The sequence below is a fragment of the Scomber scombrus genome, chromosome 14 (genome assembly GCF_963691925.1).
Source record: "Scomber scombrus chromosome 14, fScoSco1.1, whole genome shotgun sequence".
Taxonomy (NCBI): domain Eukaryota; kingdom Metazoa; phylum Chordata; class Actinopteri; order Scombriformes; family Scombridae; genus Scomber; species Scomber scombrus.
In genome coordinates this window covers 6,901,179-6,913,847 of record NC_084983.1, presented here as the reverse complement: position 1 = coordinate 6,913,847, position 12,669 = coordinate 6,901,179, and the positions used below count along the sequence as shown (strand labels likewise).

Below are 12,669 nucleotides of genomic sequence, written 5' to 3'. Positions count from 1 at the left end.
CCTTTGTCCTAGCGACCCCAGAGACATGGGGCATTTGAGGGGAGATTTAAGAGTTAGTGAGGATGTATGGGTACTGTCCTACTAACTGGAGGACCACGGTACCACTACCAGATCATTCACCCCTTGATTCCCAATCTCTCCTGATGCTTAACTGAAGTAGCAATAGTAGCTCAAGCAGGGGAGGCTTTCATTCAAGCTTTTGTCTAAACTCTCTCTTGTCTCTCTGAGAGCCTGCTGTTTTCCCAAGCCTGTCCATCACAATAGGCCTTTTGATTCCTTAATGACGGGGGGAGGGGAATATATATTAACTTGAAAGGGGACGAAGTTTGAAAAAGCACCTTGGGTCTGTCTCGGAGGCCAGAAATTAAAAAGACAGGTGTATGTCGTGTCACAGATTTTTAATGTGTTTGTGTTAGCTTTGATAGTGAGCTGTGTGTGATACAACAATCTCCTGTTAGAAATATAAGTGAACTCCGGCCAAAAACATCCCCCATAACATCACGAACGAGTCAATTAGAAAAGGATTAAGGGTTTTAGATCTACAAGCACTCTCAGACTCTCCTGACAGACTGAAGGGGAATGGGACAGGAAAACTAAGAAGCTTGTCTGTGTGTCTGAGCCAGCAGACAAACAACAGAGCCAACAGACTGAATTCTTATATCAGTTTTCACTGTGCAGATATGTGGTGGCATTACTGACACTCAGGTTAAACATTGTTTTGATCAAGTTCAAGTAGCTTAAAATGTGCTCATAGAAGCAGAAGAGACCGTGATTAAAAAGGCATGTAAGTAGTTTATTGTTCAATGGGAACACATTCTCCATATTATTTATGACACTTTCAAGTATTACAACCTGACAATCTCATACACGTAAACTTGATTGGTCATGAACAACTTCATATATGGGTTTGCATTTAATACTATATGAACTTTGCAATACATAAATAACAATAACTGTGCGTCTCATATCAATATACACATTCGGTACATAAATAAATGTGTACAATGACACAGCATAGAAATATAACTTGATGCGTTATGAAACAATGGAAAATACACAGATCCCTTGCTTGATCATCACAATAAATCTTGCTGGAAAATTGCACAGATCTCTCACTGGAATACATAACGAGTCCTTCTGAATAAATGTGCGAGAACTCAGTGGGGTGTAATTCACAGTCGATAACATTCAGTGCATTCGAAACCCTGTAAGACAAGCCATGAACACAGTCACATATTCTCCAAGATAAGCTCACTGAACTTCACAGGAAACGAGGGGTGACTGAGGTGTGTGTACAGATTGTGTTTGTGTGTGTGTGTGTGCAGTTTCACATGGGGCTCATAATAGACACCTGGAACATCAAGACATGCTGATTCATGCGACTCTTAAGTGTTTTGGAGATGCATGAAAAGAATTGTTTTGAAAGGAGAGGTGACATTTTGTATGCTGGTTGATTCTCAAAAGTCTTGCTGTCTTCTCGGCGCTGTTGCGTCTCGCCTCTTGAAAACAAGCTTGCTCGCTTTTTGACCCACAATCAGAGCATCAGCGGCTCTGCATCTTTGTCTGTGTCTCAGGTGTCGGTAGCCTCTGACTCTGGGCGGGAGAAAGTACTGCAGCTCTGCTCTCAGAACAGCATGCAGTTGTTCATCATGGACACTGGACTCCAGTGGGGAAAGGCAAGATCGCACCTTCCCACCCCCCACCCTCCCCTAACCTCCCACCTTTCCAAGCCAATTGCTGACTGAGCTGCTGTTACGGGTTCACCTTAGGGCCATGCTCTTAGCTCCTGGACTTTGAGAGAATAGCCAAACTGCTGACTCCTTTGACCGCTGGCTTTGAAATGGAGCTTGTTTTTATGACTCAGTTCTGCTATTAATAGCTCCATGCCGTTCTCATGCCCCATTGAGAACAAGTTGTCACGTGCCAAGTTATGGGGCTGACATTGGCACTTGGAGCGCAAACGTTCGACGACTCACTCTGACATTAGCAGAGACTAAATATACCTGACACTGGACAAGGTGGATAAGGTTTAAAGTGTATCAGATGTATGTATGCTGGTGTTCAGGATGATGCTGTGAAGAATTAGGGCAGGGCTAAGAGGGTCTGGTGATGAATCTGAATTCAGTTGTCACTTTGAGTGATTTGTAACCTGCTTTATGGCACATTCATAATGCTGAAATAAGACCTACTGCTTCACTATGCATGCATGAATGCTGATCGAACCCTTACAGCACCTCGAAGGCATTCCACGAAACGCCTTTGTCATGTGTGTCATAAGGGTGGGGGGACACCAGGTGAGTCATGCCTGCACTACGACGTGGTCGATCATCTTAGCAACCGTGCGATGAAGATGTTACAAATCAGGGTTCAGCTGAGGAGTGATACAGAACTTATTGTGTTCATGGGTGTCGTAGTGCAGCATGGGATGCCTTGCTCTAGTTAGGCTGGGACAGTCCCATGGCCATGGTGATGGCAGCCACAAGGAGGGCGGAACTGGCCAGGATAACTGCGCCTCCCGACCGGTATACCTGCCGGCCATTGAGGGGCTGCACCGGCCTGAAGGTCGACACCATCCGCTTCCCGTCTTTGAACTTGAGGTCTGAGAATGTCTTCAGCTGGAGGAGCAGAATGTAAACACAAATTTAGGCTCTGGTTTTCTGGAAGAAGGTCAGCTGTGGTAGCAATATGGTGGCATATCAAGGTGCGTCATTTAACAATCTTTTTCAATGTAGCATTTTTGTTGGTGGCTGTAGTTTTAAAGGCAAAGTGTGTAGGATTTAGTGACATCTAGCGGTGAGGTTGCAGATTGCAACTACATACCACCCCAACCCCCCCGACCCCCCCACCCCTCTTCCGAACGTATAGGAGAACCTACAGTGACTCTAACAGGAACGTAAACGTGAAAGGAGCTCTCTAGAGCCAGCGTTTGGTTTGTCCATTCTGGGCTGCTGTAGAAACATGTTAGAGTAACATGGCCTCTATGTAAGAGGACCAGCTCCCTATGTAAAAATAGGCTAATGAAAACACAATGTTTCTTATCTTCAGGTGATTATACACTAATTTAAACATACTTATGATTATTGTATTCAATTTCTGCCAAGTCCATTCGACTAAATGCCATTAAATTCTACACACTGCACCTTTAATATTGAATCAGAAAATGTGCCGGGATATTTTAAAAAACTGTATACTCTTAAATTCTCTGTTTAAATAATCTAACCTGGTCATGGCTCAGGGGGATGGGCTTTTCAAACAAAGTCCAAATCACAGACTCAGTGCACCCTGGGGTGGTCAGGGAGCCCTTATAGCGGTAAAAGCTGGTCATATTATGCTCAGGTGGGATCAGCTGCGCCAAGGAAATGGAAGACAGAGATGTGTTGGCATCTAAAAATAGAAAAGCCACAGAGGAGACATTAGGATCATTGCTATGCTTTCATGATTTTAGTTGGTTCGACTGAACTTCAACACCTACCTGCAGCTGTGATGCTTTTCAAAGCGCTGATCATGGAGTCATACTTTCGGTTTGCACTCTTGGACTTCTGAAAATGGAAAGTGGCACATTATAGCATGTTTTCATTTCAAGTTGAGGTCTTTTCTGTAACAGCCGTTTGAATATGACGATACAGGATTTAGCTGGTTACCTCGTAGAAAAATCCAAGGACTGCAACTCCCTCTGCGTCTGATAGTGCTGTGGTCAGATCAGAGAACTCTTGCCTCATATGAACAATATGTAGCTGTAGAAAAAAATTTTTTAGAACTTTGTCACAAAGTCCTTTGTCATGCAGTATGTGCAGAACCAACAAAAATATCACAATCTTCTCAGTTTAGGATCATTGCAACATTTGCGGAAATATTTCATATTTGCACAATAGGAGCCTAAGATAAACAACTCTTTATCAAAATCGTGTCTTAGAAGACTTGATTGGTAAAGAAAAGCTTGCCTAACTGATCTAACAATCAACAGTTAGTCACAGAATGAAATGGTGCGACAATAACAAAGTTAAATTGAAAGTGAAAGGGCTAATTGGTATTTTTAGCCATTTAAAGGATAACTCTAGGATAACGCATTTCTCTTATTGTCGACAAATCCCAACACAAGATCAAAACCAACATTGAATGAATCATACTAACAACTGTTGTCTGTGTAGCCAAAGGCTGATATCTGTTATTCCTCTGTGCTGTAGACCTACATTATCGTCCGAAAACGATTAAAAACACATCAATGAGACACGCTGCTGCACTGGGTGACATGCTCCTTCATGCTGATGAACTTGGGCACTGTAGTTTATTTTGAGTCAACCCCTCATACAACATCCTGCTCTTGTAAGTTATCACTAGTGCATCACATCCATGGCAGAAAATAGTTCTCCACAAATGCACTCTTTACCACTGCCTGAGAAATATTTGCTAAAACCTACAGTGCCCAGATGTTTTAGGAAATAATTCAGCCTTTCTTAAAAACAAAAACAGGCCAACAAATTTGTGACCAGTTTTAGAGATTTAAACCCTCATTAGGAATGAATGGGCTTGAGTACTACAGACAAGGTAAGGAAGTCAGGTCATCAAAGTATTGATATGCAGATTACCATTTTATCTTTAATGGGATTTGTTAATAATGGCATCAAATGCTCACTTTACTGAAGGAGTTGCAGATTATTCTTTCAAAGTTGATAAGTTACATATTAAATCAAGAAATGTGATGTTTCTGTCAGTGGACAGTGAGTGAGGTACAACATCATTATTAATGAAGTTTTGAGAAAGTGTGTCCAAACTTTTGACTGGTACTGTATATGTATGTTTTATGTGAATGACGTGCATGTGAATCTATCAACTCAACAGTTATGTTTCAGACACTGCTCTGTAACAGTTAATATCAGACAGGCTGTGAGTGTTTTGCACTGTAAGGTGAAGGTACCTCCATGGGATACTGCTCCCCATCAATGGTGTGTTCAGAGCCGGGCCCTCCATCGGTGCCCCAGTGCAGGTGGAACTGCACGGCCTTGTAGGTGTCCGGCAGGCCTCCGCCTGAGATAGTGGCAAGGTGAGGAACATTCACCTGAACTAGAGTGGACACACATCAAGCACAAAGAGTTCACACAACAGCTTCCGAAATGCATCAGTGGATATTTCATGCTTCATGGAAAACATGCTCACCTGAGTGGCCGTTGTTCTTGATTGTGCCTCTGAAGATATGATCATAGTTGTTGAACTTGAAAGGAGTCAGACGCTCGTCTGGCAGAGTCTTTCTGGTCACAACATTGATGGGTGACTGTTGTTTTCCTGAACAATCACTGTTGGCGTGGTTCCACTTGTCTGGTGCTGAAACGAGGAAAACATCAGCGTTTAACAAACATTCTGCTCGACATCTTTCACATTACAAAATATATACCGCTTGAATTTATAGAAACTTACTGTTGCACTCATGGTCACAGGTGAACTGGGATTGATAACACCAATCTGAAACACAGAAAAATATTATTCAATGATTTATCTCATTTAGAAGATAGGGTAAATCAGTGTAGTGTGAGACACCCAAGCTCATATGCATCTATTGCCTTTTCTAACAAATGTTAATGAATAGGACTGCTGTCAAATGAACCCTGTAAGTGAATTATTGAATAATTATTAATAATGTATGAATTCAGGTGATTTACACCTTTCAGCATTGGCTTTTCAGCCTCCCAGTGGGTGTCCCAGATTGCAGCCTCAACTGTCGCACATTAGGAGAGACACATAATCTGACACAATTTGGCACAAGGAACACTTTTATATTTTCCTTTTCTCTTCTGAGTGTCTCTTTTCTGATATGATTAGAAATATAAATATAATGATATAATGTTCGATCTAAATAAATTGCCTAAATGCCAATCGCAGAAATTGTGACACATTAATCTAATTCCCCCCACACTTCACACCACATCTTCAGATTTGATGTCAACAGCAAACAGTGTAAAGAACACACACAGTTGATACCGGTGACATTATCAGTCAGTTCCTGTCATTGTTACCCTCTGGGCAACATCAACAAACCTCAGCCTATTGTCAGAGTAGAATGGGATGTTTCTTCTTAACTTATACACTGGCAACTATCCAAACAGATTTTTATGTGTATTTACAAATGTGTACTGTTATTAATTGTTTATTTTTTCTTTCCTTACTGCAAACAGAGAATTGTTCCCCTATTAGTCTAAGTCAGCTGTTATTCCCGGCTATACAAAACCCACACAGGACTTGTCTTCCTATTCACAAAAAAGTTGGCGTTTGTGCTTTATCTTTCCGTGCTATCAGAATAAACACAGAGCCAATCTTTTGCATCAGCGAGGCCACATTCTCACATGTTTCGTCTAAGGGGTTTATTAATATTTCACAATTGGTTTGCATGTTTCCACCCTGTACCCGGAGACAAATATCTGCAGCTATCTCACAAATCAAATATTTATGAAAAACACACATGCCATTGAAAAAATACGGGGAGGGTCTCCTGCTCTGTTATTAGAATTGTATGAGGACTACTCCCGGTGTTTGTGTGGGAAGTTGACGCTTGGTTTCTCTGCCATGTTGGGTAGTCTTTTCCTCCTGCTGTGCCATGATAATGGGTACTGAAAATAAACTGAGCATGGGGGATGGGGGGGTAAACATTTGAGTGGGATTGTATTTACTGGTGCAGCTCAATTTTTTTTTTATTTGGGGGGGGGGGGGGGGGGGGGGGTATTTTTTAATAAGGCTTTGGCTAAGGCTATTTGCTGCAGCGTGCGTGTGAGTGAAGCATGAAAGCTGCAGGAGAGGAGGAAAAATCTGTAATTGTTCTCGGGATGCTGAACGCATTAAATGATTCTGACAGCATGAGTGGAAACTGTGAAAATATGTCATTTTCTGAGACTCTCAGTGACTGGATATGACTAAAAGTGACAGCAAGTCCTCAGAAATGTGCAATGCAGCCACACCTAAAACCAATCTCATCACAAGAAGATTCAGGACCACAGCTGTGTGAGGCCTTCAAAGATAAGATGTTCCAATTACACCTGGTAATTGTGACAATAAAGCCCGTCAGTCATCAGTAATGATCTTGATAGATGTTGATAAAAGCTGCCAAAAGGATAAAGGATTTAGTTTTAGCCATAACGTGAATCTGCTTTTCCTGTGAGTAGAAATATCTATTTTTATGGCCCACAGTCGCTTATTTTCACCACAGCCAATCAGATCTCTGTCCGCACAATTCTTGACCAATCGCAGCCTGGCTTTGATCTTCTGTGCGGCTCAGGAGGGCAAATGAACAATATCAATGGGTTTTGCCAAAGAAGCGAACTGAGGAAACTGTCAAGGAGAAAACAAAAGGCGACCAAAGTAAAAACAAACCAAACCACGTCTGCCTCACGTCGAGCTGGGTGAAAACGTAATGTGAATAAACGCCGGCTGACGCGGAAACGGATCTTTTCAAGCCATTGTGCAACAGGGAGCCAGACATAAACTGTGCGCCGGAGACTCTGCACTTCACACAGAACACATTCAAAAGAAAAGGAAAGAGTGAAACTAAGCCATGGCAGCCCTGGTACCCGCTCAGCTACTTCAAACAGTTTCTAACTAATTGGCTGCGTCTCTCCAACTGGTATCCAGGATGACCGCTGAGAGAGAGAGATTGGGGTCATACAAAAAAAACAGGATTAATAGTTCGTGCTGTTTATGATATCAGAGAAGACAGAATATAGCCTCTGTACGTCCCGATCGCGTTTCAGTCGTGTTTGCCAAATGTAAGCTCCTGCGTGTCTGTATTTAGACACTTGGCATAAAATGGTCTGAGAGCACCCACAACTATTGCTTGCTTCTTGCTGGGTTCAGGCAGGGTTCATGTGTCCAAGCGCAGCATGTTCCCCCAGAACTCTGAATAACAAGCGCCGACTGGCCTTCAGAATAAATAAAAGTGAGAGTTTGAAAAGTGTGTGTCAGTGTTTGCAGCAGTGTTTGTATTAGGACCAACCATCACAAAATCTAACCGTGCGTAAAAGTAGGAGATAATACAAAGATTATACAGAATACAATATTTCACTCCTGAATATACAGAGACGTTTAAATGAAGTCAGTAAAGGTGTCATGTAGTATTATGAACTACAATAGGAGCGCATTTAGCAGCATTTCCCTCCATTACGCAGCAAAAACGAACAAAAAACCTTTCATTTAATTTAATTTGGCACCGTAAGGACTCAGCTGGACTTTATAGCTTTATTTATATCTTAATATCATCACATTTTAAAGACTGGTAGATCAGATGTGTTTGGAATTCACAAGAAAAAGCGCGCCAGGGGCTGCTGAGGTTTCCCGATGTGCGCAAATTCTCAGCCTCTGACTAATAACTAATCACACTGACCAAATAGTCTTTTCAGCAATCAGTCACAGCTTAGTCCAGGTCCCCAGATGCTAAATTCATTGGAGTGGGTTTAGTTCCCCAACCCTCGAGGAATATTTGTTGGATTAACGCCTGAGACATTTGGAGATATTAGCGGTGCGCACTCGACGCGTCTCTCTGCTGCAGCGAGGACGCAAACGCCTGTCATTGGCTCAGCGTGGATCCGAGCAGGTGCAAGGGAGAGAGAGGAGAGAGGGGAGAGAGAGAGGGAGAGAGAGCGAGGTAGAGAGAGAGAGAGAGAGGGGCACTGAGCTCCGGCAGATCCGCCCGCGTTTTGTCTTTTGGCTCAGCTCTGCTTTTGTTGGATCTCGCTCGGTATTCTATCACGTCCTTGATAGAACAGGCAGCTCAGGAGTGTAAATGCAAGGTGATGATGAGCTTGTCGGACACATGGAGGAATGTCCGGTGTTACATCAGTGTGATAGACAGGGCAGGTGTGTGCGGAGAGCTTCACGCAGGCGCTTTTTGGTTGCGGGGGAGCCTCTCTTTGATCTAGGGAGCTGGCTCTCTCCCCCCGCTTTCTTCCCCACTGATGATTCCCTCTGAAGATTTCTATCTTTCTCTTGTTTTTTTTTTTTTTTTTTTTAGGTTCTTGGGATTCCGCAATATATCAACTTTCTAATTGAGTAAAGTGACAGGTACGGCTGGGAAAAAAACTGGTTTAAAGAAACAGTTTCACCCCACTGAGAAGCTTTGCATTTATTTCATCTACTGTTTGTGTTAAAACGAATTAAATACATGAATCCAGATATGAATGTTCTACTAATTGCATGCGTATTTTGAGCCGAGATGTTGGCTAAATTAACCGCGCACATTTAGTATCAGTAATATAAGAAACAAATAATAAAATATATTAAAAAAAATATTAAAATACACGAGAGATAAGATATTAAAAGACACATTCGGCATAAAAAACAGACAGTATTAGAGAATAAATATCTAAGTTACAGCTAATCATCCCATTTTTTTTCCACAACTCAAAATCTTTGCAATAGTAACAGAAATGAAAAAATGAATCCACCAGTAATTTGACATAAATTATGAGCTGTGAATGAATTGAGACTCACCTGCTGATCCTGTGCAGAGGGTCCATAGGGATGCCAGGAGAACGGGCAGGATTAGATGCTGCATTTTGGTGCGTCTCTGACTCGAGCGAGGGAAGCAACACAATGACTTGTTTTTTTCTCAATGTGATCGCATTCTTGCAGGGGGTCTTATACTTATCTATCACCATACCCGCCAGGAAAGAAAGAGTGTGGCCCCTCCCCCTTCGAGCATCGCCTCTAATAAAGCACTCCGCTGAGTATCAATGGGGCTCCTGGTGAGCAGGAGCCAAATCTAATTCAATCATTCTTATCTGGGCGTTGATAGGCAAACACTTCCTGGTGATTTCGGTAAATGTGACACTTGAGGAAATCAGATGGAGTTAATCATCAATGCGGACAGCCGGTTTCTCCACAGGTGAATCAAGGTGGCCCTCAGATGAAAGAGAGGAAAGATTCTCCCCCTGCACTTTAACTTCACCCTATTCCCACACGTTTAAAGCATTTTAATCATCATCTTATTTCGCACTTTCAATACCAAACATATAGATTATACATCAGCTTGATCCAGCTTTATATTGAAGTTACATGATGTCTAAACTGAATGAAATATTCAAACATAAGACTATAGTTCATATTCTGATACTTCACAGTTTCCCCCCATAATTATTCTCTATACCAAATTTATTAACCACAACATGTTTAATTCATAAATACCTTATCAGTATAATTAACAAGTGCTTCTTTAGGTTTTACACTATTTATTAATGGAGAAAAAGCATTCACAGTCACACTGTATCATATTACATAATAGTTATTTACAGGAGAACTTAATGATTTGAATGAATTTGAAGACATTATTGAAAGGTGATTTTTATTTATTTTTTTGACTCAGCACCCCTAAAAATAAAGAAATAATTATTGTTGTTTTTCCCCCCCTAACAATTATTTTATACAACTTTAATTATTTTGCGAGCCTGTCTGTTAGAGATGGGACAAACACTTATGCTACAGGTTGAAATGGTTTTATTTTAACAGGTTGAATGTACTTTGGATAGTTCTGTCATTCTTATTGTGTTTCCCTCAGGGTTGATTGTTTATTTTGAACCATTATTATTATTGTACATTATAGTAGACCACTTTACTATGTATTAATATTTATTCTTGTAATTTACGTTATCCAGTGAAATGAGTAGTTTAGCAGAATGTTTAAACACTTGTAGGGCATTGTATGTCAAATTCTCATTAGGATCTGAGCCTGCTACAAAAATGTCTAGAAGAACAAAAATGTTTTTAAAAAGTTGTATTAACTATTTCACTTTTTGGTCAGTTTAGGAGAGGTCACAACATTTCAGGCTCATAAAAAGTTGTTCATGGTGTTTTTGCCTCTGTCAGATGTCAAAATGGGTCAGATTTTAATAATATGTAAACTGATGTAAATATTCTATATGTTATGTGCATTTATGACACATTCCCCCAAAATTCGTCCTGGCTTAATTGGTATCTTTGGCTAATTTAGGATCTAAACTAGTGTTCAATATAAACTTTTAGGGATTTGAATGTTTGGCAGCTCAGAGTTTCACTCAGGGAGATTGAACTGGTCAAACACACATACACACATTCACACACACACACACACACACACACACACACACACATTCACCTGAGAGCCTGACATCTAAAAGAGGATAACAAGTGAAATCTTTAAAAAGGTTTATTTTCCGGCCTAGTTCACCGTGTCCACAAAACCTGTCCAGTCAGTGCAAAGCTTTGCAAAAAAAAATCTCAACATCTCTCTTCCAGCTTTTCTGCAGAAAAGTATGAGCTGTCACCTTTATTTTCATTCACTGGGCAGAAACCTAGAATACCCCCAGCCTAAATTATTGATCATGCTGAGTGAGTACAGTGAGGGGACATTGGCAGTTCTTCCTAAAAAAACATGAATTAGCTTACGTTGCTCTCCTTGGAGGGTTTGACCAGTAATGTGCAAGTGTAAAAGACTGGGTATGTGAGTTTGTGTGTATTGTGTGACGCATAACAATCGTCATGACTTTCAACATTGTTCACAGGAAAGGAAGTTACTGTTTAGTAACAGGCAGCTTTAACTATCTTGTACCAAAGAAAAAGGAAGAAGAGTGACATGCAATAAACTTTTTATGGTAAGTGATAATATATATATGATATGGTAAGCCTCTTTGTGTGTCTCTTGATGGAAAAGCGCCATCTGGTGGACAAATGGAAGAAAAGCAATGGTGGTTTTTCCATCATTTTATTTACTTAAAGTCCAATTCCACTCAAATATGTGTTTTGCTTATTGTCACTTCACTTTTATATATGACAGCAGACGGCAGATTTTTTACATTAATCTGCTGCAGGGGGAAAAGTTTCTCTGAACTCACCTTAAATCTCAGTGTATGTATTTAAACGTCTCCAGTGCACATTAAGATTGGACTGTACAGTGAAGTAGAAGACATCTTTCATCCTGAAGCCAAACCTTTGAAATGAAAAATATGCAGATTTTAGATTTTCCTTTTTTTTTAATAGAAAAAATCATATATTATGATATATAATATATCAAGCAGATTCTTAATACGTCTAAAGGGAATATTTAAGTTAATGTATCAATACTACATTTTAAAAACTACAAGTACAAGTCTTAATCCATAACTTTATTTATTATTATTAGCAAAGTGTACTTAAAGCAAAAGAAGTACACTTATAATGCAGGATATTCTCTGTCTGTTATATTATTAGACATCATAGGATTATTGTTACCAATGCATTAATAGTAAGAATAATATTTTAATAGTGTTGGAGCTAACTTTAATGATGTTATATACAGTTGGCTTGTTTATTTAGCTGTGTATCAATGCATTCTATGTTATCATGCCTTGAGTAGGAGTATGAGTGAAAAAGACGTTAGAGTTGTATTTAACTGCAGTGATTGACTTCATGTAAACAGTGTTTCCGCCTTTTAGTTTCAGGAACTGACAAAAGTTTCTGAGCACAAAGTCAACAGCAGAGTACCTGCAACTATCAAAGGTCAAAGAGAGTATAAATCATCAATAAAACCACATTTTTATAATCTGTCCTATCTCATCACACGTCCATTTTTGGTGTCTGTCGTAACATTCATCACCTTTACTGCTGACAATGTGACCAGTGGAAAGATGCACATTTTGTATTTTGTACTCCTGCAAACTCTATTTTATGTGAGCTTTAAAC

At 40.3% G+C, this 12,669-nt stretch overlaps 1 protein-coding gene across 1 annotated transcript; it reads right to left on the bottom strand.

Moving 5' to 3' along the window:
• Positions 1-772: 772 nt before the first annotated feature.
• Positions 773-9,620, bottom strand: ca4a (carbonic anhydrase IV a). The gene is made up of 8 exons (XM_062433211.1): positions 9,469-9,620; positions 5,413-5,457; positions 5,155-5,319; positions 4,916-5,061; positions 3,642-3,734; positions 3,473-3,539; positions 3,221-3,384; positions 773-2,615 (listed from the first exon to the last, which is right to left on the bottom strand). The coding sequence occupies exons 1-8, from the start codon at positions 9,530-9,532 to the stop codon at positions 2,436-2,438; spliced, it is 924 nt and encodes a 307-aa protein (XP_062289195.1). The 5' UTR covers positions 9,533-9,620; the 3' UTR covers positions 773-2,435.
• Between the last annotated feature and the right edge of the window lie 3,049 nt (positions 9,621-12,669).

Bases quoted from the DNA above. Each gene is read 5' to 3' on its own strand.
- ca4a (XM_062433211.1), bottom strand. From the start codon at position 9,532: ATGCAGCATCTAATCCTGCCCGTTCTCCTGGCATCCCTATGGACCCTC. The intron at 5,458-9,468 runs GTGAGTCTCAAT...TCTGTGTTTCAG, and splicing joins CCTCTGCACAGGATCAGCAG to ATTGGTGTTATCAATCCCAG. The intron at 3,540-3,641 runs GTAACCAGCTAA...TTCCATTTTCAG, and splicing joins TCCTTGGATTTTTCTACGAG to AAGTCCAAGAGTGCAAACCG.